At 43.3% G+C, this 23306-nt stretch overlaps 1 protein-coding gene across 1 annotated transcript in view; it reads right to left on the bottom strand.

Moving 5' to 3' along the window:
* The window catches only part of LOC125288909 (histidine ammonia-lyase-like), a 34567-nt gene that overhangs the window by 3005 nt on the left and 8256 nt on the right, over window positions 1-23306 (bottom strand). The window contains exons 5-20 of the mRNA XM_048235616.1: window positions 22933-23007; window positions 21790-21862; window positions 21348-21414; window positions 21075-21112; window positions 20770-20895; window positions 17933-18037; window positions 15931-16031; window positions 14047-14094; window positions 12997-13144; window positions 11817-11912; window positions 11518-11570; window positions 9643-9723; window positions 9204-9269; window positions 664-829; window positions 388-522; window positions 102-210 (exon numbers count right to left, since the gene is read on the bottom strand). Of these exons, the coding sequence (XP_048091573.1) occupies window positions 102-210; window positions 388-522; window positions 664-829; window positions 9204-9269; window positions 9643-9723; window positions 11518-11570; window positions 11817-11912; window positions 12997-13144; window positions 14047-14094; window positions 15931-16031; window positions 17933-18037; window positions 20770-20895; window positions 21075-21112; window positions 21348-21414; window positions 21790-21862; window positions 22933-23007 (1487 nt within the window). The remainder of the gene's footprint in view (window positions 1-101; window positions 211-387; window positions 523-663; window positions 830-9203; window positions 9270-9642; window positions 9724-11517; window positions 11571-11816; window positions 11913-12996; window positions 13145-14046; window positions 14095-15930; window positions 16032-17932; window positions 18038-20769; window positions 20896-21074; window positions 21113-21347; window positions 21415-21789; window positions 21863-22932; window positions 23008-23306) is intronic.

Here is a 23306-nt window from a genome sequence, read left to right as displayed (position 1 = left end):
AAAGTAACCCTTTTACTCTAAAAGGTGCTGTTGTGTTCTCTCTTACCTGACCACAGAGTTACACTTTAAAGTGACCATTTTACTGTTGTGTTCTCTCTTACCTGACCACAGAGCGGACCAGCTTGCGCACCTCCTCCAAGGGGGGTGTGGTCTTCAGAGGGAGGCGGAACTCCAGGGCCTGGCAGGCAGCTAACAGCTCAATGGCCAACACTGAGACAGAATGTAGCAGCATTGTCATACACTGGTTGTGATGGTAAACACATGATCAAAATAAACATCACTGAGAAGACTAAAGATTATGGCGACTTTTCTCTCTCTCTCTCTCTCTCTGTCTGTCTCTCTCTCTGCCTCTGTCTCTCTCTCTCTCTCTGTCCAGGGGGGTCTTACCCTGCTCCACGTGCTCCACCACCCTGAGGGCCTTGCGTGCGGCCCACCCCCCCATGGAGACGTGGTCCTCAGTAGCTGCACTGGTGGACAGAGAGTCCACTGAGGCGGGGTGACACAGCCCCTTATTCTCGGACACTGAAACACACACACACACACACACACACACACACACACACACACACACACCAGTATGTCAGTAACACACGCTTCACATATTTACAGGTTGTATTGTATCTTCACATACACACTCACACAAACACACACACACACACACACCTAGAGCTGCGGCGGTACAGTGCGCGATCATGAATCCAGAGTTGAGGCCGCCCTCATTAACCAGGAATGCAGGCAGCTCACTGAGGGAGGGGTTGCACAGTCTCTCAATGCGGCGCTCACTGATGCAGGCCAACTCATGCACACCTATAGCCAGGTAATCCAGGGCCTGCGTGTGTGTGTGTGTGTGTGTGTGTGTACAGTATGAGAGAGAGAGAGATTAGCCAATAAATCAGAAAAGACATGTTTACCTTTTGTAGAGAGAAATGATAGACAGAATTTGACAAATGTGACTTATTTTTGTGGAAAAAATGTGCTGGACTGGGCGGCGGTCATATTTTGTACCGCTCTGCGGTACATCTAGTTATTGACATTTTTCCTACCTTGGGAAGACATAGTGGAAGAGGCCAATGAGCTGAAGAGAGCGTAATACACTGAAATAGCAGAGGAGGCAGCCAAGTGAGGTTGGAGTGCACGATTAAGGCCTATTGAAATCGGTGCACAAGGGTTTGTGGCCAGATCTGCTATTGGCTTGCTGTCTGAATTGGGCATTTGTGGACGAAGTCTAAGGCAGGTGGTTAGTAACATGTCCTTGGCAGCAGAACGAGCAAGCGAATGGTTGTGGGTAAGGAGAAGTTACCCTTCCTGGGGTGCAAGCTTAGGTAAGCTAACTGGCTCATTCGTTTTGTGTTTGTGACGGACCGTGCTTAGCTCGATGGTGGTTGGTTAGGGTTTTTAGGGTTATGGTTCAGTCCACATCAACGGGACGGACCAACCTAGCCAACCTAGGCCATGCCTACCCGACAAACACGGGACGTCCCCCGGACCTCATGCCGACATTCACGACGTCCCCGATTGGTCCCGAACGTCATGTTCTCTAGCGGACGTTCCGGTGACCTTATTGATGTCCGGAGCAAGTTATCGTTTGGTTATTGCGTGATGTCCGGTGCAGGACTTTCTGGGGACGTCACCGTCAGGTCCCTCGGATGACATTTGCATTTGGTCATTTCAAATACCTCCTAAGGACCCGACAATAACGTTATACCGGGGACATGGGGGGGACGTTTGTATTCACACATGGCAGCGGAGTTGACATCACATCCATGCACGACTTCACGTTACACGTCTGGGGATGACTAAAGTATCTATCTATCTAGTCTCTAGCAGTAGCTGCATTAGCCTACCGTAGTCTAAGGCAACATATCATACAGTTTATGAAGTTGTGCGTCTATGAGCAAAGTAGAACCATGATGTGATGCTTGGTGTAACGTTAGCAAAGTCGCTGTTCTTATCTTCTAGCTTAGCCTACAATGCGCTTTTCTTCAGATAACTGTCATTACGTGATGCATGTAACATGCTCTAAATAGCAGAGGTGGAAAGTAACGAAATACATTTACTCACGTTACTGTATTGAGTAGTTTTTCAGTGTATTTTGTATTTTTTAAGTAGTTTATAAAATCGGTATTTTAAATTTTACTTGATTACTTTTTGAGTGAAGTATTGTACTTCGCTACATCAAAAATCCCATCCGTTACTTGAGTAAAAAAAAAGTTAAGACTAACGAAAACAAAGGGAGAGAAAAAAAATTGCGCCCTAAACCACTAGCCAGCATGTAGCATACAACAGGACATGAATCAAGCTGACGCCATGCAGTCTTTCTGAAAGTGATGGAGATGGAGCTGGATCACGAGATGCATCAGATTAGCCTAACCTATGAAAGTGTATTTTCCGCTATTCCAATGGGTTGTCTCAGTTCGTTTTAGCACCAATGATTGCGGAGATATTCAAGCAAACACCATGGGATTTCGTGTTTTGATGTTTGTGCTCACCTTTCTTTGGAAAGAAGTTTATTAGCAGTTGTTTCCCCTCATTTTGATGTCTCTCTTTTTCCTGTTTTGGCCTTTGTTTTTAGTAACCTGACTTGGCTTTCTTGGAGAAAGACATTGCACCAGCAGCACAACAATTAGCGGTCCACTACTAGCGATGCTCAACTAATTAAACAAAAGATAGACTATCTTATGAATCGTGCAGGCGGACTAAACCATTTAGCTCTTTAGCAAGGGAGAGTGAGAGTGACCTTAGACAGTTTTCACTATGTTTTGTATACAAAATCCAGTCAGTCAAACTTTACATTTCGTCTGACATTCATTTTACATTTAATTTGGAAGTTAAAATATTCAGGTAAAATAAATATATGGTGGAAATAAGTATTGAGCGCTTTTTTTTTTTTTTTTTTTTTTTCAGTAATCAGCCTAAACTTCCAGTGAGTCTATTCGAAATTTTCACCACACATTATATTAACACACATATAAAAAATCCAAACATAAGAGTTTTGTGTATTAAAGTGGAATGACACAGGAAAAAATTATTGAACGTGCCTACTGAAATTTCTTCATTACTTTGTGGAAAAGCCTTTGTTTGTAAAGACAGCTTCAAGACATTTCCTGTATGACAAAACTTACTTAACAGAACTGTTTGAGCTTTTTGCTTTTATCCATCATGAAATGTTTCTTGCGTGACACCTTGGTAATGAAAAACCTTTTTATAGCCCATCAATATGTAAGATACTAACCAAGCTTATATTAATTTGCGCAGATAGAAAGGATAACTACTTACAGATTCCAGCTCGTTCCTTCCCTTTCCTTGCCTTAGTGCTTTTTCTTAGCATGTTCAATACTTTTTCCCTGTGTTATTCCACTTCATTACACATGACTCTACTTATGGAGTTGTTTGGATTTTTTATGTGTGGATTAGCTGAGTTATTACTAATGCCTGATGAAAATGTTGTGCCCCCTGTATTCCACTTTTCAAGGGCCCTCTCCTCCATTGGGGCCCTATACTTCCCACTTTCCCCCCCAGTTCGACGCCCTTTAATCTGCTGAACCTTCTGCTCGTTTCCAAATATAAAAAAAACTCTCTGCAACTCAACATTGGCCTGCCTGCCTCAGCTGCATGTGAGGGGCTTTTCAGTTGTGCTGGATTACTGTTCACTGCAAAGCGACCCAAGGATGAGTGCAACTAACTTTGAAAAATCAACTACTGCTCAAACTTAAAGGAGAACTCCGGTGATTTTTTCACATAGATCTCCATTTCTCAACATCCTTATCAGGCAAGTACCTCCCTTTCGGCGGCCATATTGCAACACTTTTGGGCACTTATCGTGCATCTATTTCGGCAGAAATGCATGTGCGTAAGGCTTCACGACACCAATCTTGCTCCAGCAGCGAGATCACAACAGATGATTGGCACGATGTCTTCACAGCACACCACATGATTGGCTCAATGTATTTTACAACACACCACATGATTGGCTCAATGTATTCACATGTCAACGTTTTGCCGCGGAATGGTTGTGATATGTGTAGACAACTGCCATATTGGCGTCACAAACTAACCCCATGCATTACTATGGAGGATTTTTTTAATGCTGTATCTCCTCATTAGAAAGTCTCTGGTAAAACTGGTTGTTCTGGTACCCACCCCAAAAAAAGTAACTAAGTAACTTTTACTTAAAGTACATTTTAAATGAACTACTTTTTACTTTTACTTGAGTACATTTTCAGATCGGTATTTTAACTTGTACTTGAGTAATATTTCATCAAGGTATTGGTACTTTTACTTGAGTACAATATTTTCATACTTTTTCCACCTCTGCTAAATAGGCAGTGGTTTATTTAACGTAGTCACATACTTATTATCTGTTTTATTTTCAGAAACACACACACGGCCGAATTGGGACTGAACCGGCTTTTGGAGCTGAATACGATGCAATAAAACTAGAGAAATGTTAAAAACAGATCACGTAGCATTTGTTTAGGGTTGTCTAGCAACAGAAGTGACTACTTAATTTGTAAAGCAAAACGATCTAGCTCTACATTGCAGAAGAATTAAGGATACTGCTTCTTCATGACTTGTTTAAATATCATTGTAATTTATTTGACGCATGCTCGTGTTTAAATGTGTCACGCATAGGCCTAGCTGTCCCCAATGTTCCAGCAGCTCCTTGTGGAAACAGCAAAGAGTGCACATATCCGATGAGATTTCTAACGAGGAGCAGAAGCTCTCTGCCTCACCAGAGCCTTACTGTTTATTAATAAAACAATGATATAGAATAGAAACATCAGAATCTATTTATTTCATCTTAAAGTTGGCTATAAAGAGCATTCATAGCCTAGAGAAAACGATACATTTTTCTTTATCTGCAATGTTCCAGGAAGAAAGGCTTACATTTATAGGCTGTTCCTGTTTGATCACAGCAGGTCCAAGAAAACGAGTGGATATAACGTAATGCATTCTAGTTATGTTTCATGTACTTTATTTCATGTTAAGTTTTGCTTCCCAGCATGCATTGCGATTCATTTAGTATTTTTGGCTATTATTAGTTTTTAATATTTTGAAACAATATGGTTTGAACAATTTATCTTAGGCTAGCCTAGGCCTACTCTGATGATGTTTTGAACAATATGCTACGGGATATGCCCATTAAAACGTCGTATTAGTTTATTAAGAAAATGACACCGTAGATGAGAAAGCAGCACATCCTAGCCTGGTATAAATAGCCATGTCTACTCATCATTAGTGTAATGCATTCGGAGGACGTGATTTCATACATGCGTGAAAATATGAGGTGAGTAAAGTTGATTGTGTGGTTGTAGATCAAGTCATTAATGCGTGTTCATGTTCCGTCTACCTCTCTCCTAGCAACGCTGAGATTTACAGGATGTAATACAGGGGTCTCAAACTCAAATGAGCTGGGGGCCAATTCTGCCTACGTCATCTGATTGGAGCGCCGGTGTCGTGTCAACACCGGCTATTTCTGAAAATGCAATGTTCTTTTTTTCAAATACCACACAAAACTGCAAACAGAAAGTGCAAGTGTTTTTATCTAGTTTTAGACACCTGTGCTAGCAACCTTAGCTTATAAATAAAATAATGATAAAATAAATATTAATACAAATTATAAAATAAATGAAAACATAAAAACAGGTGTATGTGTTTCACACCAAATAAAAATATTTCCTCTCATAACTTTTTAAACCTGGCAAACCTAGGCATCAGGGTTAAGAAAGCAACACCATTGGATTTTTTATATCAAAATTTCAAAAAGGCCATGGCTTGAAAGTGGTCAGAGATGAAGTCCTACTGTAAATGTAAAAATCTTTGAGTAAAACAAAAGTTTATGAAGGGGGTTAATTTACCCATGTAATTTGTCACTGGATGGCAAGCACCTCAAATTATGCACCTTTCAGTAAATACTGGATGAAGATATTTAAGCAGGTTTACTTTCCTTTTTTCATATTACCCACATCACAAATTAACAGGAAAACACCTAAGATGTATACCAACACCTAATATGTTGTGGTTTAGTAATAGATTACTACAATATAGGCCTACAATAAAGTATTCTGGTCAAACAGTTCCTATCGCGGGTAATCTGCTGTACCCAGAAGTTCGTGATCATATTGGGTTGACTTTGTAGTTCTTTAGAGCCCTATTTCTACTAGCCCTGCTGTCTGTACCACATCCATTACGGACACTATCATCACGATTACCACTGCAACCTCCAAGCTATGTTGGGCAGAGGGTCGAAACAAGCATGGTATGCTTAGTGGACACCGTTGTATACACGCACCTCCATTCACAGACGACCGTGACTATCACTGTCATAGGCGATCGATCATAATCTCCAAAAGGATATTCTCCTTCAGAATTAGAATAGGTGAATAACATAGCTTACCTAAGACTTCATCGCACGTGAACGTTTTTCAACATTTGGTGTAGGCCTATTTCTGCAACACTATGGCCTGCATCGCTTCCGCGTCATTACATATGCACGTCTTTGTTTCTCGCGTGTAATACAAGTATTTCCTGAAAACTTTGCCCCGTGATTTTGGGTTTGAATCAAGCTCTGGATGTCTTGCACATAGTGGAGCAGAGTAGGCCTATAAATGAGATGTGTCACCGTACCTGGATCTATCGTCTATTTTAAACAGTATCGTTGTTTGTATCGTTAATAGCCTCAAGGGCCGGATTACATTATTATTTTGTCATACGTCGCGGGCCGGAATTGGGCAGGACGCGGGCCGGGTGTTTGAGACCCCTGATGTAATACCATACCAAATTGCGCTTCATGTTTTTTTTTTTTTTTTTTTTCCCATTGCAGAAATATAAACGTTGCGAGCATAACGTCACGGTGACCATTACAGGACGTCCTCTCAAAGTCTCGTGGACGTCTTTTAGACCTCCCGAACAGAGGTCCGCGGGACGTAAAGGGAACCCTACACAATGTCGAGGAGGTGACGTTCGCCAGGGGACCTTTAGGGGACGTCGCCAGGACTTTATTTTGTTTACTGGGTAGGCAGGTTAAGAGTATTTTGGGTATTGGATATTTCAGTGTGGTAATATGTTGGCAGCATGGAGGGGAGTGTCTCCAGGACGCTGGTTTCACTGTTAAGCCTTCATGAGGTGTCGTGGTAGCCTGGAAACCAGACTCTCTGACTTCGCAGAGAATCTGGCTTAGATCCATAGGCATACGTTTATTTCCGGGTGGGAGGGCACAGTTTGAGGTTTAAAATCATTGGAGTTCCTTTGAACCGCTTTGAACCAATCACTAACAACCGGCGTTTCATCATACAGAGAAGTTTCTCTGCATCACACCCATAACAAGCAAGCGTGCATCTTATCAGCAAACAATCACACGTTTCATCTGCATCTTATCAGCAAACAGTCACACGTTTCATCTGCGTAACTCTCGCCAAAATGCATCATATAGTGTTTTGTGAATGTACCCAAGTCAAACTTTCATATAAATGCATAAGAACGTCCAAAGCGCCAATTTTAACCTTGTATGCCTTGTCGTTTTCGGGTGAAATGACCTTTTGAATGGGAATCCTATTGGGCCACTACTTTTTTGATACAATTGCGTCAAAATCGCTATTTTTCAAACACTACGAAGGCTCGACACAACATGAAACTTTGATCGAAGTATCGTCAGTGTCTCTACACATGAACTCGAGCATTGAGAACATTGCTGGTGTACAGAGTTTACTAAAAGAAAGGTTTTGAACAACTCACTTGTTTTTTCTGCTCGCTGCCATCTTGCCATCTTGCAAGGAGTTGTCCAAAATCTTTCTTTTTAGTAACCTACGTGTAAACGAACAATGTTCTCAATGCTCGAGTTCATATGTAGAGACACTGATGATGCTTCGATCAAAGTTTCATGTAATGTCAAGCCTTCTTAGTGTTTGAAAAATAATGATTTTGACGAGACCATGTAGCCTAGGCTACTAAACTAAAGTTTGACTCGGGTACGTTCGTAGCCTATTTCAAGTGACAAAATCTATGACTAAAGTTTAGCTGATGATATAACATCCTACTCGACTGTGACTTCGTTCGTGACACTCTTGTTAATAGGCTAAACAAGAAAGAGCTAAAATAACTCACCAACCTTATTTGCGCCTTTTATTCACATATGATTAAAGATTTCATTTTCGCTCCCTACGTTGATATATTCCAAGCGGTCTGCTTCAGGGGCAGGGACGTAGTAATTGAAACACCATGCCTGGGTAACGTAATCGCTCTCAGGGACACCCTCTATTCGCTGGTTGGTCGGCTGCCCAACTACCGAAGTAAACGAGGGCGAATCAACCTATTCCAGACGAAGTACTGTAGGTGTCACATCCATGCTATCCCAGCCCTCTGTTCCAGCTCCAGTCCCTGCAGCTACTCCAGTCCGGCTTCCTGCCCAACCAGCATATGCAGATCCAATCCGTTCATCCTCCCCAGAATTTTAGTTTGCCTACATTAGTGTCCCGCCTTGTTCAGTGCCCACCTGTTTCCAATCCTAATTAAGTTCCTATTTAAACCCTGGACTCTCTGTGTGTGTTGTCGATTATTATTTGTGGATTCAGCGTGAAGCTCTGTGAGAAGAAGTTACCTTTTGTCGTGTTTGCCCACTGTGGCCTTTTGTTTTGTTAAGTAAAGTAACGCCTTGAGCGTCTGCATCCTAATAACCTCGTTTCAAGTCCTTGTTTGTGATAGTAGGGAAAAGAAATCGAGCGGAAGTACGTAGGCAGGCCGAGGCCAGGCTAGTGTCGTGGGCCTAACTTAACGAAACATCGGTGAATGAGGGTGCCCACTTGATAATCCCAAAGACATGCTGCATACTATATACTGCTGTTGGATGGGCCATTTGTCTTGTGTTTGTGACCATTGGTTGGCAGATTTGTGGTTAGCGTGCTTTTTTAAGTTAATTTGAGTAGGGACTTCTGAATGTGTTTTTACCTTGGATTTTGGCACAAGGGATTATAACATCTAATCCTGAAATGCTTAATAAATACTGAATTGTGTGTAGTTAAAATATCACTGAAGGGCAATTTTTGGCAAAGCATAAAAATATCAGAAATGTTGGTATATTTTGGTGTTACCAACATTTCTGATATTTTTATGCTTGGCCAAAAATTGTCCCTCTGTGATATTTTCACCTTATCTAGAAATACAATCCATAGAGGTGTGTGTGTGTGTGTGTTTTCATGTCTGTGCACCTTCGCTGGGTATTCTCCATGAAAGTTTCCTCCAGAGATAGTAATTCCTCTCTCAGCAAACACCAGCTGTAAGAGATGCCAGAGCTCTCATATCATGTAAGAGATGCCAGAGTTTATCAGCTGTAAGAGATGCCAGAGCTCTCATATCATGTTCAGTTTGAGCAAGAATTGGAACACAACATATAAACATTAGTACCAATGAGAACTTTAACCTTATTTCATTTGATATCCTTTAGTAAACATGTGTAGGTGTAGTTGATAAAGTGTGGCTGTAATGGGAGCACATGGTGTAATGCAGGCTGTAATGGGAGCACATGGTGTAATGCAGGCTGTAATGGGACCACATGGTGTAGTGCAGGCTGTAATGGGACCACATGGTGTAGTGCAGGCTGTAATGGGAGCACATGGGGCACATTGATGAGGACATGAGTGGGCATACCGGGTTGTCTGTAGCACTGTTGAGCTCAGTGGTCAGGATCTTCTTCACGAAGGCAATGGTGTCATTTGCAATCCCATGCACCTGTGAGAGATGTACCGAGACAACAGTAGGGTGAGTGTGTTTTGTGTGTGTGTGTGTGTTAGAGAGTGAGTGAAGGCAATGGTGTCATTTGCAATCCCATGCACCTGTGAGAGATGTACCGAGACAACAGTAGTGTGTGTGTTTTGAGTGTGTGTGTTAGAGAGTGAGTGAGTGAGTGTGTGTGTGTTTGTGGGTTCATCTCAAAGCTCTATGTGCATACGGCCTCTCCCCTTGGTCCTCCAGCTCGTGCCCCGGAAATTATTCAAAGCTCGACGTCATTGCGAGGACGTCTCAATTCATCTAATTGCAACCAGAGGAGGCAAGACAGGAGAGAGGAGGAGAATAGAGATCAGAAAGCTGGATGCCGCATTGTCCGGCGAGTTCTATTAGGTGGCATAGGCTATGCTGTGAACGCGGCCGCCATATTGCTGGGGGCAAACACCTTACTGTCTATGGGCAACACTTGCCGGCACTCAGAGACACATGATTTCCAGTCAGAGTCACATGCTCCTCCATTGGCCTCCAGTTATTGTTGCCCCCACCAAGATGGCGGCGCTATTTTCGCACGTTCTGGAACCCAATACTATATCTAGCTTTCTAACATCTATGAGGTGGAAGGACTGATATGCGAGGAAACACAAGAGTATCCTTTCAGTCATAATTGTGTGATCATTGGTCCAAGCTGCCAAGGTTAAAAGTTCACTCCCACGTCTGTCAACCTTCGGTTTCAAACAAGTTCATAGGGATTTATTTGCGACAATAAACTAATAGATAGACCAAGAAAAGACCTTTATATGCTGGAATTATTATGAACTACGGTACCATGCAAACTAAAAAAAAAAAAAGTTCATGCCTGTTTTGTTCACGCATTGTATAATAAGTATTCATTTATGTCTCGAGAACATCATTACCTCATTATCACTGTCAATAAGTGGGAAGAGTCCATGTTCATATGATATTTTTAGGCTTTAGTATAAGCTCACATTCTCTGCAATTTGTGTGTCTGTTTATTCTAGCCTAAGGGTGATGCGCTGCATCATCAGTAGTTGACGTCTCTTAAAAGTGATGTGTGTGTGTGTGTATGAGCCCTGTGTGTGTGTGTGTGTGTGTGTGTGTATGTATGAGCCCTGTGTGTGTGTGTGTGTATGAGCCCTGTGTGTGTGTGTGTGTGTGTGTATGAGCCCTGTGTGTGTGTGTGTGTGTATGAGATATGTATGTATGTGTGTATGAGATGTGTATGAGCCCTGTGTGTGTGTGTGTGTCTGTGTGTGTGTGTATGAGCCCTGTGTGTGTGTGTGTGTGTGTGTGTGTGTGTATGAGCCCTGTGTGTGTGTGTGTGTGTGTGTGTGTGTGTGTGTGTATGAGCCCTGTGTGTATGTGTGTAAGAGATGTGTATGAGCCCTGTGTGTGTGTGTGTGTGTGAGTGCGTGTGTGTGTGTGTGTGTCTGTGTGTGTGTGTGTGTGTGTGTGTGTGTGTGTGAGCCCTGTGTGTGTGTGTGAGCCCTGTGTGTGTGTGTGAGCCCTGTGTGTGTGTGTGTGTGTGTGAGTGTGTATGTGTGTGTGTGTGTGAGCCCTGTGTGTGTGTATGAGCCCTGTGTGTGTGTGTGTGTGTGTGTGTGTATGAGCCCTGTGTGTGTGAGCCCTGTGTGTGTGTGAGCCCTGTGTGTGTGTGTGAGCCCTGTGTGTGTGAGAGCCCTGTGTGTGTGTGAGCCCTGTGTGTGTATGTGTGTGTGTGTGTGTGAGTGTATGTGTGTGTGTGTGAGCCCTGTGTGTGTGTGAAATGTGTGTTCTCACCTGAGGACAGCAGCGTAATGTGTAAGCATCCTGAACCTGATCATATGCGCCCCCTGCAGGACACATATAGAATAGACATACTGTGGAATAGATGTTATACATACATCCTCATACAGCACACACAGATGTCTTAATCATTCCATTCATATTTGCATTGTGTTCGTGTGTGTGTGTGTGTGTGTGTGTGTGTGTGTGAGAAAGAGAGAGATAGAGAGAGAGAGAGAGACTCACCTGTGATCTCAGAAGGGTGAAGGGCATCTGTGTGTGTGTGTGTGTGTGTAAGAGAGAGAGAGACTCACCTGTGATCTCAGAAGGGTGAAGGGTGGAGGGCAGTACAGAACGCATACGGAAGGCCACCTCCATCTGACCGGGCTGAGGCTTCGCAGCGTGGAGATCTGAGAATGAACAGGGAACATGTTACACACACTATGTACACACACACACACACACACGTACACACAGTACACACACACACATACACACACACACACACACACATGTACACACACACACACATGTACACACACACACACACATGTACACACAGTACACACACACACACACACACATCAACACACACACATGTACACACAACGTGCTCAGCAAGAAAGTCAATTCCCTATGGAGGACAGAAGACACACTGATAGCATGTAGACCAGAGGTGGGCAACCCCGGCTGGGCCCGGGCGGGCGCCAAGCACTTTCTATCCGCACGCCGAGCATTTCATTTAGTTATCAGGCTGCTCGCTATTTTTTTTCCTGCGAAAGAGATGACGTTGGTTAGCTTTACTGCAAACTGCTTTTCACTCTCCTTAGATAACATTTACAATGTCAATGTCAAAACATCATGTTAAATAGAGATAACATCATGTTAAACTAAGTTAACTCTTAGTTATCTCCTTTGCAGCAGATCTAACGTGAACATTATGCAATCCATTTTAATTGGGAACGCGTCTGCACTCAACGAGGAGGAGAGAGATCCGCAGGTTCCAGCTGGCTTGTGATTGTTGATAATTGGTATCTCCTTCTTATAAAAAACTTTTAAAAGGAAATCATGAAGGCAACAGTAGTTCCCACTACTGACCATTTAAAAACTGTGAGAGGGCCCAGCCATAGGTACAGCACTAGCCACAGCGAAGCAGGCAGAAGATCATTGAGAAATAAACGTGAATTAAAGCGACTGTCTTAAAGCGACAGTGCACAATTTATACATTTGTTAAACAGCATAAAATTAGCATTATTTTTAAGCAATTCATATTTTAAAACAAATACTTTTCATACTAAATTATAGGCTATAAAAATGTATTTTTTTATGCGTGTGTCGTGTGTGTGTGGGGGGGGGGTTGTTGTGCGACCCGCCCGGCCAATTTTCAAAACCCAACGTGGCCCTTGAGCCAAAAAGTTTGCCCACCCCTGATGTAGACACACAGACATCTGAATAAAAATGGGCATACAGTACAGATGCACAGGCAGGCAGTACCCTTGTCATAGGCTTTGTTGGTCCCTTTGAGCGACTCCAGGGTGAGGGCAGCCACAATGTCAGCTTGACGTGCGATGGCCTGTGCTCTCTCCAACGCCTCCGAACCCAGAGATGAGATCATCTGAGTCCCGTTGATCAGAGCTATACCCTAAAGAACCAGGAGACACAAGGAACCGGAGACGCAGAACAAGGGGAGGTTTGACTGACCCCATGCAAAAGACACAGAACAAGGGGAGGTTTGACTGACCCCATGCAAAAGCTTGAAGGTATCTACATAAGAGTGACATGACACTGTCATAATCCTAATCCTAACCCTAACCCTAACCCTAACTTTGATTTGGTTGATGGTTAATTTCGCAAAATAGGCTATCAACAGAAGAAAGTGGAGAGTCCACTTTTATTGCAGCTTTTCCAACTCTGTTTTCATTTGAATTACAGCGTTCTGCCAGTCATGTGTTCATGTGAAACTGAAAGCAACATCGTATATAATGTAATATGCAAAAATGTAAAAGATTGTGGGCATTTTATGACACGGAATATCCCATCTGCCTAATTAGATTGCAGTCGCATTGGCACATATCCGATTCATATCTGATTTATTTCCACATATGAATGAAGCCTGAAACCGATCTGGAAATAGGAATCAATGTTCTTTTTTCCCTGTTTACACATCCAGCCTGGACATCAGAATTGTGCCACATATTACAGTAGGTCATATTACATTGGGTCATATTTAACTGAATTAGATCATATTTAACTGACCGAATTGGATCATATTTAACTGAATTGGATCATATTTAACTGACCGAATTGGGTCATATTTAACTGAACTGGGTCATATTTAACTGAATTGGATCATATTTAACTGAAATGGTGTAAACATAGCCTGTTTTCTGTGTGGCTTGTTTGACAGTCTTTCTGTTTGTCAACATGATTGACCTATCGCTACTCGACAATCTACCATCTCACTTTTAATGAATTTAGTGAAAAGGTGTAATATGGAGCAAAGAAGAAAGCATTGCTGGTGTCAATGAAAATTGATCTCAGTACCTCTTTTGGCTTTAGCTTGATTGGAGTTAGGCCATGGCCTTGCAGAACCTGCAGGGATGACATGGTGTTGTTACTATGGATACTGCACATAGCTATGACATGTTGTTGTTACTATGGATACTGCACATAGCTATGACATGGTGTTGTTACTATGGATACTGCACATAGCTTGACATGTTGTTGTTACTATGGATACTGCACATAGCTATATCATATCATATCCCATGATTTATTTATGCTTAATTTCACAATGCTGAGATGCTCTACTGTGTCCGTAGGAGTGCATGTGCTCGCTAGTGTGTGAGAAGAGTGAGAGATGGAGGGAGGGAGAGAGAGTGAGAGAAGGAGGGAGGGAGAGAGAGTGAGAGGGATGGAGTGTGAGGGAGAGAGAGAGAGAGGGATGGAGGGAGGGAGAGAGAGGATGGAGGTGAGGGAGAGAGAGAGAGGGATGGAGTGTGAGGGAGAGAGAGAGAGAGGGATGGAGGGAGGGAGAGAGAGAGGGATGGAGTGTGAGGGAGAGAGAGAGGGATGGAGGGAGGGAGAGAGAGAGAGAGAGGGAGGGAGGGAGGAGAGAGAGAGGGAGGGATGGAGGGAGGGAGAGAGAGAGAGGGATGGAGGGAGGGAGAGAGGGATGGAGGGTGAGGGAGAGAGAGAGGATGGAGGTGAAGGGGTGCTGAAGTCGGCTGACATCTGTGGAGACCAGGTCAGCGTGGTGGGCAGATCGCCCTCAGGTGCCGGGACAGGCCTGGCCACGCCTTGCCTTGCCGCCTGGCCTGCACACACACACCCACACACACGCATAATACAGTACACACACACACATACACACACACACACACACACACATGTACGCACCATACACACACACACATGTACACACACACACACACATGTGGCCATTATTGTACACACACACACACACACACATCAACACACACACATGTACACACAACGCGTTTCAGTAAGAAAGTCAATTCCTATGGAGGACAGAAGACACACTGATAGCATGTAGACCAGAGGTGGGCAACCTGCGCCCATGGGTCGGGCCCGCCCAAGCACTTTCTATCCGCACGCCGAAAGACCTTCATCCGCAGAAAGCATTTCATTTAGGTTATCAGGCTGCCTATTTTTTTTTCCCTGCTAAAGAGATGACGCTGGTTAGCTTTACTGCAACTGCTTTCACTCTCCTTAGATAACATTTACAATGTCAATGTCAAACATCATGTTAAATAGAGATAACATCATGTTAAACTAAGTTAATCCCCTTAGTTATCTCCCTTTGCAGCAGATCTAACGGAACATTATGCAACCATTTAATTGGGAACCGCCTGCACTCAACGGTAGAGGGGAGAGATCCCGAGGTTCCAGCTGGCTTGTGATTGCTGGGATAATTGGTATCTCCTTCTTATAAAAAAACTTTTAAAAGGAAATCATGAAGGCAACAGTAGTTCCCACTACTGACCATTTAAAAACTGTGAGAGGGCCCAGCCATAGGTACAGCACTAGCCACAGCTAAGCAGGCAGAAGATCATTGAGAAATAAACGTGACTAAAGTTTAATTGTCTTAAAGTTTACAGTGCAATAATTTATAAGACATTTGTTAAACAGCATAAAAATTAGCATTATTTTTAAGCACCATATTTTAAAACAAATACTTTTCATACTAAATTATAGGCTATAAAATGTATTTTTTTTATGCGTGTGTGTGGGGGTTACAGCGACCGCCCGCCAATTTTCAAAACCCAACGTGGGTCTCTTGAGCCAAAAGTTTGCCCACCCCCGATGTAGACACACAGACATCTGAATAAAAAATGGGCATACAGTACAGATGCACACAGGCAGTAATCCCTTGTCATAGGGCTTTGTTGGTCCCTTTGAGTTTACTTCCAGGGTGAGGGCAGCCACAATGTCAGCTTTGAGGCGACGATGGCCTGTGCTCTCTCCAACGCCTCCTGAACCCAGAGAGATGGAGATCATCTGAGTCCCTGCTGATCAGAGCTATACCCAAAGAACCAGGAGACACAAGGAACCGGAGAGACGAGAACAAGGGAGGTTTGACTGACCCCATGCAAAAGACACAGAACAAGGGGAGGTTTGACTGACCCCATGCAAAAAAGCTTGAAGGTATCTACATAAGAGTGACATGACACTGCCATAATCCTAATCCTAACCCTAACCCTAACCCTAACTTTGATTTGGTTGATGGTTAATTTCGCAAAATAGGCTATCAACAGAAGAAAGTGGAGAGTCCACTTTATTGCAGCTTTTCCAACTCTGTTTTCATTTGAATTACAGCTGCTCTGCCAGTCGCATGTGTTCATGTGAAACTGAAAGCAACATCGTGATATAATGTAATATGCAAAAATGTAAAAGATTGTGGGGTTTTATGACACGGAATATCCCATCTGCCTAATTAGATTGCAGTCGATTGGCAATATTAATCCCATTCCATATCTGATTTATTTCCACATATGAATGAAGCCTGAAACCGATCTGGAAATAGGGAATCAATGTTCTTTTTTCCCTGTTTACACATCCAGCCTGGACATCAGAATTGTGCCACATATTACAGTAGGTCATATTACATTGGGTCATATTTAACTGAATTAGATCATATTTAACTGACCTAATTGGATCATATTTAACTGAATTGATCATATTTAACTGACCGAATTGGGTCATATTTAACTGAACTGGGTCATATTTAACTGAATTGGATCATATTTAACTGAAATGGTGTAAACATAGCCTGTTTTGTGTGGCTTGTTTGACAGTCTTTCTGTTTGTCAACATGATTGACCTATCGCTATTTCTCGGACAATCTACCATCTCAATTTTTTTAATGAATTTAGTGAAAAGGTGTAATATGGAGCAAAGAAGAAAGCATTGCTGGAAAATAATGAAAATTGATCTCAGTACCCTTTGGCTTTTAGCTTGATTGGAGTTAGGCCATGGTGCAGAACCCTGCAGGATGACATGGTGTTGTTACTATGGATACTGCACATAGCTATGACATGTTGTTGTTACTATGTGATACTGCAATTACAGCTATGACATGGTGTTGTTACTATGGATACTGCACATGGGGCTTTGACATGTTGTTGTTACTATGGATACTGCACATAGCTATATCATATCATATCCCATGATTTATTTATGCTTAATTTCACAATGCTGAGATGCTCTAATGTGTCCTTAATGTGTCCTAGTGTGAGAAGAGTGAGAGATGGAGGAGGGAGAGAGAGGAGAGAAGGAGGAGGGAGAGAGAGTGAGAGGGATGGAGGAGGGAAGAGAGAGAGGGATGGAGGGAGGGAGAGAGGGAGGAGAGGGAAAAGGAGGGAGGGGGAGTGGAGGGGGAGAGGGATGGGAGTGGGGAGGGGGAGAGACGGAGAGGGAGGGAGGGAGGGAGAGAGAGAGGGATGGAGGGAGGAGAGAGAGAGAGAGAGAGAGGGATGGAGGGAGGAGAGAGAGAGGGATGGAGGGAGGAGAGAGAGAGAGAGGGATGGAGGGAGGGAGAGAGAGAGAGAGAGAGAGAGAGTGAGGGATGGAGGGAGAGAGAGAGAGAGAGGGAGGGAGGGAGGAGAGAGAGAGAGAGAGAGAGGATGGAGGAGGGAGAGAGAGAGAGGATGGAGGAGGAGAGAAAGAGAGAGAGAGAGGATGGAGGGAGGGAGAGAAAGAGAGAGAGAGAGAGAGGGATGGAGGGAGGAGAGAGAGAGAGGGATGGAGTGTGAGGGAGAGAGAGAGAGAGAGAGAGGATGGAGGGAGGGAGAGAGAGAGAGAGGGATGGAGTGTGAGGGAGAGAGAGGATGGAGGGAGGATGGAGGAAAGAGGGATGGAGGGATGGAGGGAGAGGGATGGAGGGATGGAGGGGTGGAATGGAAAACACCAGCCGGGCCATGGCCCTCCCAGCTGCGGGAGGGGTGGGCAAGAGGAGCCAGATCCCCACACGCCCCCACTGTACCCTTCTCAGGTACCCAGGACAGGCACGACGCTACACACACACACACACGCACGCACGCACATACACACACGCACGCACGCACACACGCACATGCACACACACACACACACACACACACACACACACACATGCACGCACGCACGACACACACACACACACACACACAAACACACACACACACATATATATATATACTTCATATCATATCATGTATACATGAAGAGATACATTTTATGAAACGCATTTGTGTTAATACTAGTGCTGTCAGTTAAACGCGTTATTAACGGCGTTAACGTAAATCTATTTTAATGGCGTCAATTTTTTTAGGGCGAAATTAACATTCTTTTTGGTTAAACAAACTTTGTAGTTTTTTCACATGCTGTTGCAACAACTAGTAACGTTAGAACAACTACAACACCACACTGGATTTAGCTAGACCGAAACTAAACAATACGCGACTGACTAATGGAATGGAACGACAAAGTTGCATCGCACACTCTTTAGGGAAAAGATGACTGTTTGGATTTAATGGAAACCTATGCTGCATCGAAGTGGGGAGCGAAAAGGGCTTATATACTTACTAAATCTTGAAACAAGGGGAAGCCGTGGCCCACTGGTTAGCACTCTGGACTTGTAACCGGAGGGTTGCCGATTCGAGCCCCGACCAGTGGGTCCGCCGGCTGAAGTGCCTTGAGCAAGGCACCTAACCCTCACTGTCCCCGAAAGTGCTGCCGCTGAAGCAGGCAGCTCACCGCGCCGGGATTAGTGTGTGCTTCACCTCACTGTGTGTTCACTGTGTGCTGTTTGTGTTTCACTAATTCACCGATTGGGTTAAATGCAGAGACCAAATTTCCCTCACGGGATCAAAAAAGTATATATACTTATATATAATATACAAATGTGAATAAAAGGCACAAAATAATGTTGCTGTAAGAGTTATCTGTGTGTTTATGGGATTAATGTGACCATGTTCCTATGGTTTGCTCTTTCTAGTTTACAGGAGTGTCACGAATGTATCGATAGGCACAGTCAAACTGCCCGTGGCTGACTATAACCAAAGTCCACTCAGCTGCCATTTGACAACGCTTTTTGGGCACTCGTCGGGCATCCATTTCGCAGAAATGCGCTGCATGCTAAAGGCTTCACGACACCAATCTTGCTCCAGCGGCGAGATCACAACACATCATTGGCACAATGTCTTCACAACACACCATATGATTGGCTCAATGTATTCACATGTCGACGTTTTGCCCAGGAAGGGGTGGGATATGTGTAGACAACGGCCATATTGGCGTGACAAACTAGCCCCATGCATTTCTATGGAGTATTTTTTGAGTGCTGTGTCTCCACATTAGAAAGTCTCTGCTATAACTATGTTCAGCAAGCTTAACTTTACATGTCATAACATCAACTAAAAACATAAGTCACACATTCATTCTATCACTTTGTAATATGAACATAGCCTATTTCCTACAACCACAGTAGGTGAGATAATTGGCTATGTTATAATTGAAGTTCCACAGTTAGCTAGCTAGCAAGCTAACCGTTTTGCATGGGATATTATGGTAAGTGTACATGCTAAATTTGTTCTCAACATGGGGTATTGCAAACTAATTAGGTTGGTAATGTACATACCTTTGACATGAGTAAGTTACATAAACATAATTCTTCATAACCGCCGGGTTAGTAAAATGATTGAATGTCCTGTGAATTAAAAAATAGATGTAACGGGCCAACGCGGTGATTATTAGCCGTCTTTCCCATTGGAATCATGTTTTCCTTAAAATGGGGCGGATGCAGATCAAATGTATCTTCATGATGATGCTACTGCTAGTAGGCTACGGAAAGGCATGCTGCACACACTTGGTTGGGCTAACGAGCCGCCAAAGAGTAGTAGCCTAGGCTGACGATTAAATGTGTGCCGCCAAAGATTTTTTTCACCGCCACTTGTTCTGTTATCAACATTCCTCTTTGGTTGCTACTATTTTACATGCACTCTGCTTTACATTCATTTACATTAGATTCCATTCTTTTCAATACAACTCCACACACCAGCATCGCGACTTTGCCGCCGTGTAAATCATGATTCAGTTATATTTGGTCGCTGCTCCATAAAATCCATTGTTCATCCAGTGTTTGCCTGTTAAAAACTTTGGCGCTGATGTGTGTGGCAAGTGACAGTGCACCATAGACTGTAGGCCTATAAAATGGCAATGCACTCATGTTGAAAAGTTCCTTATTTTCAACTGAACTCAAAGATAATGAATATAGTATGAATATAATATTTTCTGTTTGTTATGCCCTTTATAATGTGTGTAGGCCTACATTTTGTGCATGCACTTCTGCAGTAGCATTTATTTCAGTTTATATCAGCTACATTTCTGAAGAATATATTGTGTTGCCTCAGGTCTGCTGCACATCTTTTGAAATTTGATTTGAAATAATCAAATACACCTACGTCTTAAAGTTCAGTTAATAAAGTAACTTGCTTTGCTTTCATTTGAATCCCTAATCAAGATACATAAATAATTGCTTTATTGTTAATATGGACTCCTGGAAAGTTCAGAAATGCAAAATAATAGAATTGATAAAATATGTGATTAATCGTGATTAACTATAGGAATTCAGCGATTAATCGTGATTAACATTTTTAATCGTTTGACAGCATACATAATACAGTATGTGTACATGCTGATTTGCAACAGTTTGACTCCATCTTTATGGCGTTGTTCTGACTCCATAGACTCCTTGCTTTAACTCACCATTGAAGGCAGCTACAATGCCCTGAAGAGTTTCCATGGAAACGCCACTGTAGCCTTTGGCCAGTACGTTGATTCTGAGAGCGAGAAGCATGCGAGTCCTTTCAGGAGTCAGAGGGGCACCAACACCTGTAGACACACACACACACACACACACACACACACACACACACACAACTATGAGCAGATGCCCAAATGCAAACACATACAGCATAATGCAAACACACACAGCATAATGCAAAACACACACAGCATAATGCTTGCAGCAATCTTCATGACATATTGTAGGCTAGAAATGAATGAATTACCAGCACTGTGAGAGCGGATCAAGTTATCTTGAAGTTGCCTGAAAACCAGACATACACACACACATAGGTACAAGTAGGTACACACTCATAAGAACATACACATGCAACAACAACTTTTTTTATGAACAGTCACTAGAGTAACAGAGACTGGGAATATTGTGCTAATGTGTCATGACACTGCCATCACGTAAGCCCCTCCCCTACACTGGAACACCTACGTGATTGGTTAATTCTAAACTCACTTGAGATGTGATTGGTTAATTCTAAACTCACTTGAGTTGATCATTTGAGATGATGGTCCGTGCAAACCTCCCAAAGCCTGTGTTCACTCCATACACAACTAGAGATATGAAGAACAGAGATCATCCACACACACACGCACGCGCACACAAACACACACACACACACACACACACACACACACACACACACACACACACACACACACACACACACACACACACACACACAATCATCCACATCCCAAAGCCTGTGTTCACTCCATACACAACTAGAGACACAAAACACAGAGATCATCCACCGGCCCCAAAGGCTAATAGGGCAGGTACCGGTAGGCTAATGCACCATGTGACTGGGTAAGGCAGGTACCGGTAGTAGGCTAATGCACCATGTGACTGGGTAAGGCAGGTACCGTAGGCTAATGCACCATGTGACTGGGTTTTCTAACATTTGCGGTTTGATGTGGAGCTCTCACCTCTATTCTCCTTGATGATCAAGTCAATTACAGCCCTGGCATGATCCACTTTCACTACAGCCTCATCTGTGAGCTGGTGCACAACACGCACACACACACACACACACGCACACACACTCCATTAACACACGCCACACAATATCAACGCACAATAACACAAACACAAACACACGACATCTATCACACACACACACACACACACACATATGTAAATGTATGGCCACATTCAGGAGTGCGACAGTCTTCATGTCTTAAGGAGCTTGCACAACAAACGCCAACAAACACCAACAGTTGGTCAGTGTGGGTCAGCCGTGTTTGTTGGCGTTTGTTGGATGGTGTCACCACAGTGTGGACTGTGTTTGTTGGAGCAGTGTCTTTGTGTGTGTGTGTGTGTGTGTGTGTGTGTGTATGTTTGTTGGATGGAGACACCACAGTGTGGACTGTGTTTGTTGGAGCAGTGTGTTTGTGTGTGTGTGTGTTTGTTGGATGGAGTCACCACAGTGTGGACTGTGTTTGTTGGAGCAGTGTGTTTGTGTGTGTGTGTGTGTGTGTGTGTGTGTATGTTTGTTGGATGGAGACACCACAGTGTGGACTGTGTTTGTTGGAGCAGTGTGTTTGTGCGTGTGTGTGTTTGTTGGATGGAGACACCACAGTGTGGACTGTGTTTGTTGGAGCAGTGTGTGTGTGTGTGTGTGTGTGTGTTTGTTGGATGGAGACACCACAGTGTGGACTGTGTTTGTTGGAGCAGTGTGTTTGTGTGTGTGTGTGTTTGTTGGATGGAGACACCACATTGTGGACTGTGTTTGTTGGAGCAGTGTGTGTGTGTGTGTGTGTGTGTTTGTTGGATGGAGACACCACAGTGTGGACTGGCAGTTGGTTTTATGAACATTCTAAATACTATTTCCAACAGCTGCCAACTTTAGAATGTTGGAGTTTGTTGGTGTTTGTTGGAGCAGTGTGCAAGCTCCTTTACATGCTTATGTGAAACCCAGTGACACTGAACACAAATGAGAGGCTACTGATGAGCATGAGATGCTACTGTTTAATCATTCTTTGTTGCCATCACTTCACTGCACAAAGCGTAAGGAATCAGTGTAAGGAATAACACCCACAGAAAGAATGAATCAGAAAAGTTAGAATTACCTTAATCTTTAAGAGGCCTTTTCCCAATCTGACCAGGTCATCAGTGGTGAGACTCTCTCCATCCAGAGCGATGTACTGCAAGAGGCCGAACAACAGCTCAACTCAATCCTAACACAGCATGGTTATCTCAGGATGTGTAAGTTTAGTGTGTGACTCAATCCTAACACAACATGGTTATCTCAGGATGTATAAGTTCAGTGTGTGACTCAATCCTAACACAACATGGTTATCTCAGGATGTGTAAGTTCAGTGTGTGACTCAATCCTAACACAACATGGTTATCTCACAGGATGTGTAAATTCAGTGTGTGACTCAATCCTAACACAACATGGTTATCTCAGGATGTGTAAGTTCAGTGTGTGTTTCAAGGTGAG

This window comes from Alosa alosa, chromosome 23 (genome assembly GCF_017589495.1).
Source record: "Alosa alosa isolate M-15738 ecotype Scorff River chromosome 23, AALO_Geno_1.1, whole genome shotgun sequence".
Lineage (NCBI taxonomy): Eukaryota > Metazoa > Chordata > Actinopteri > Clupeiformes > Clupeidae > Alosa > Alosa alosa.
This window is presented reverse-complemented; position numbering and strand designations above follow the sequence as displayed.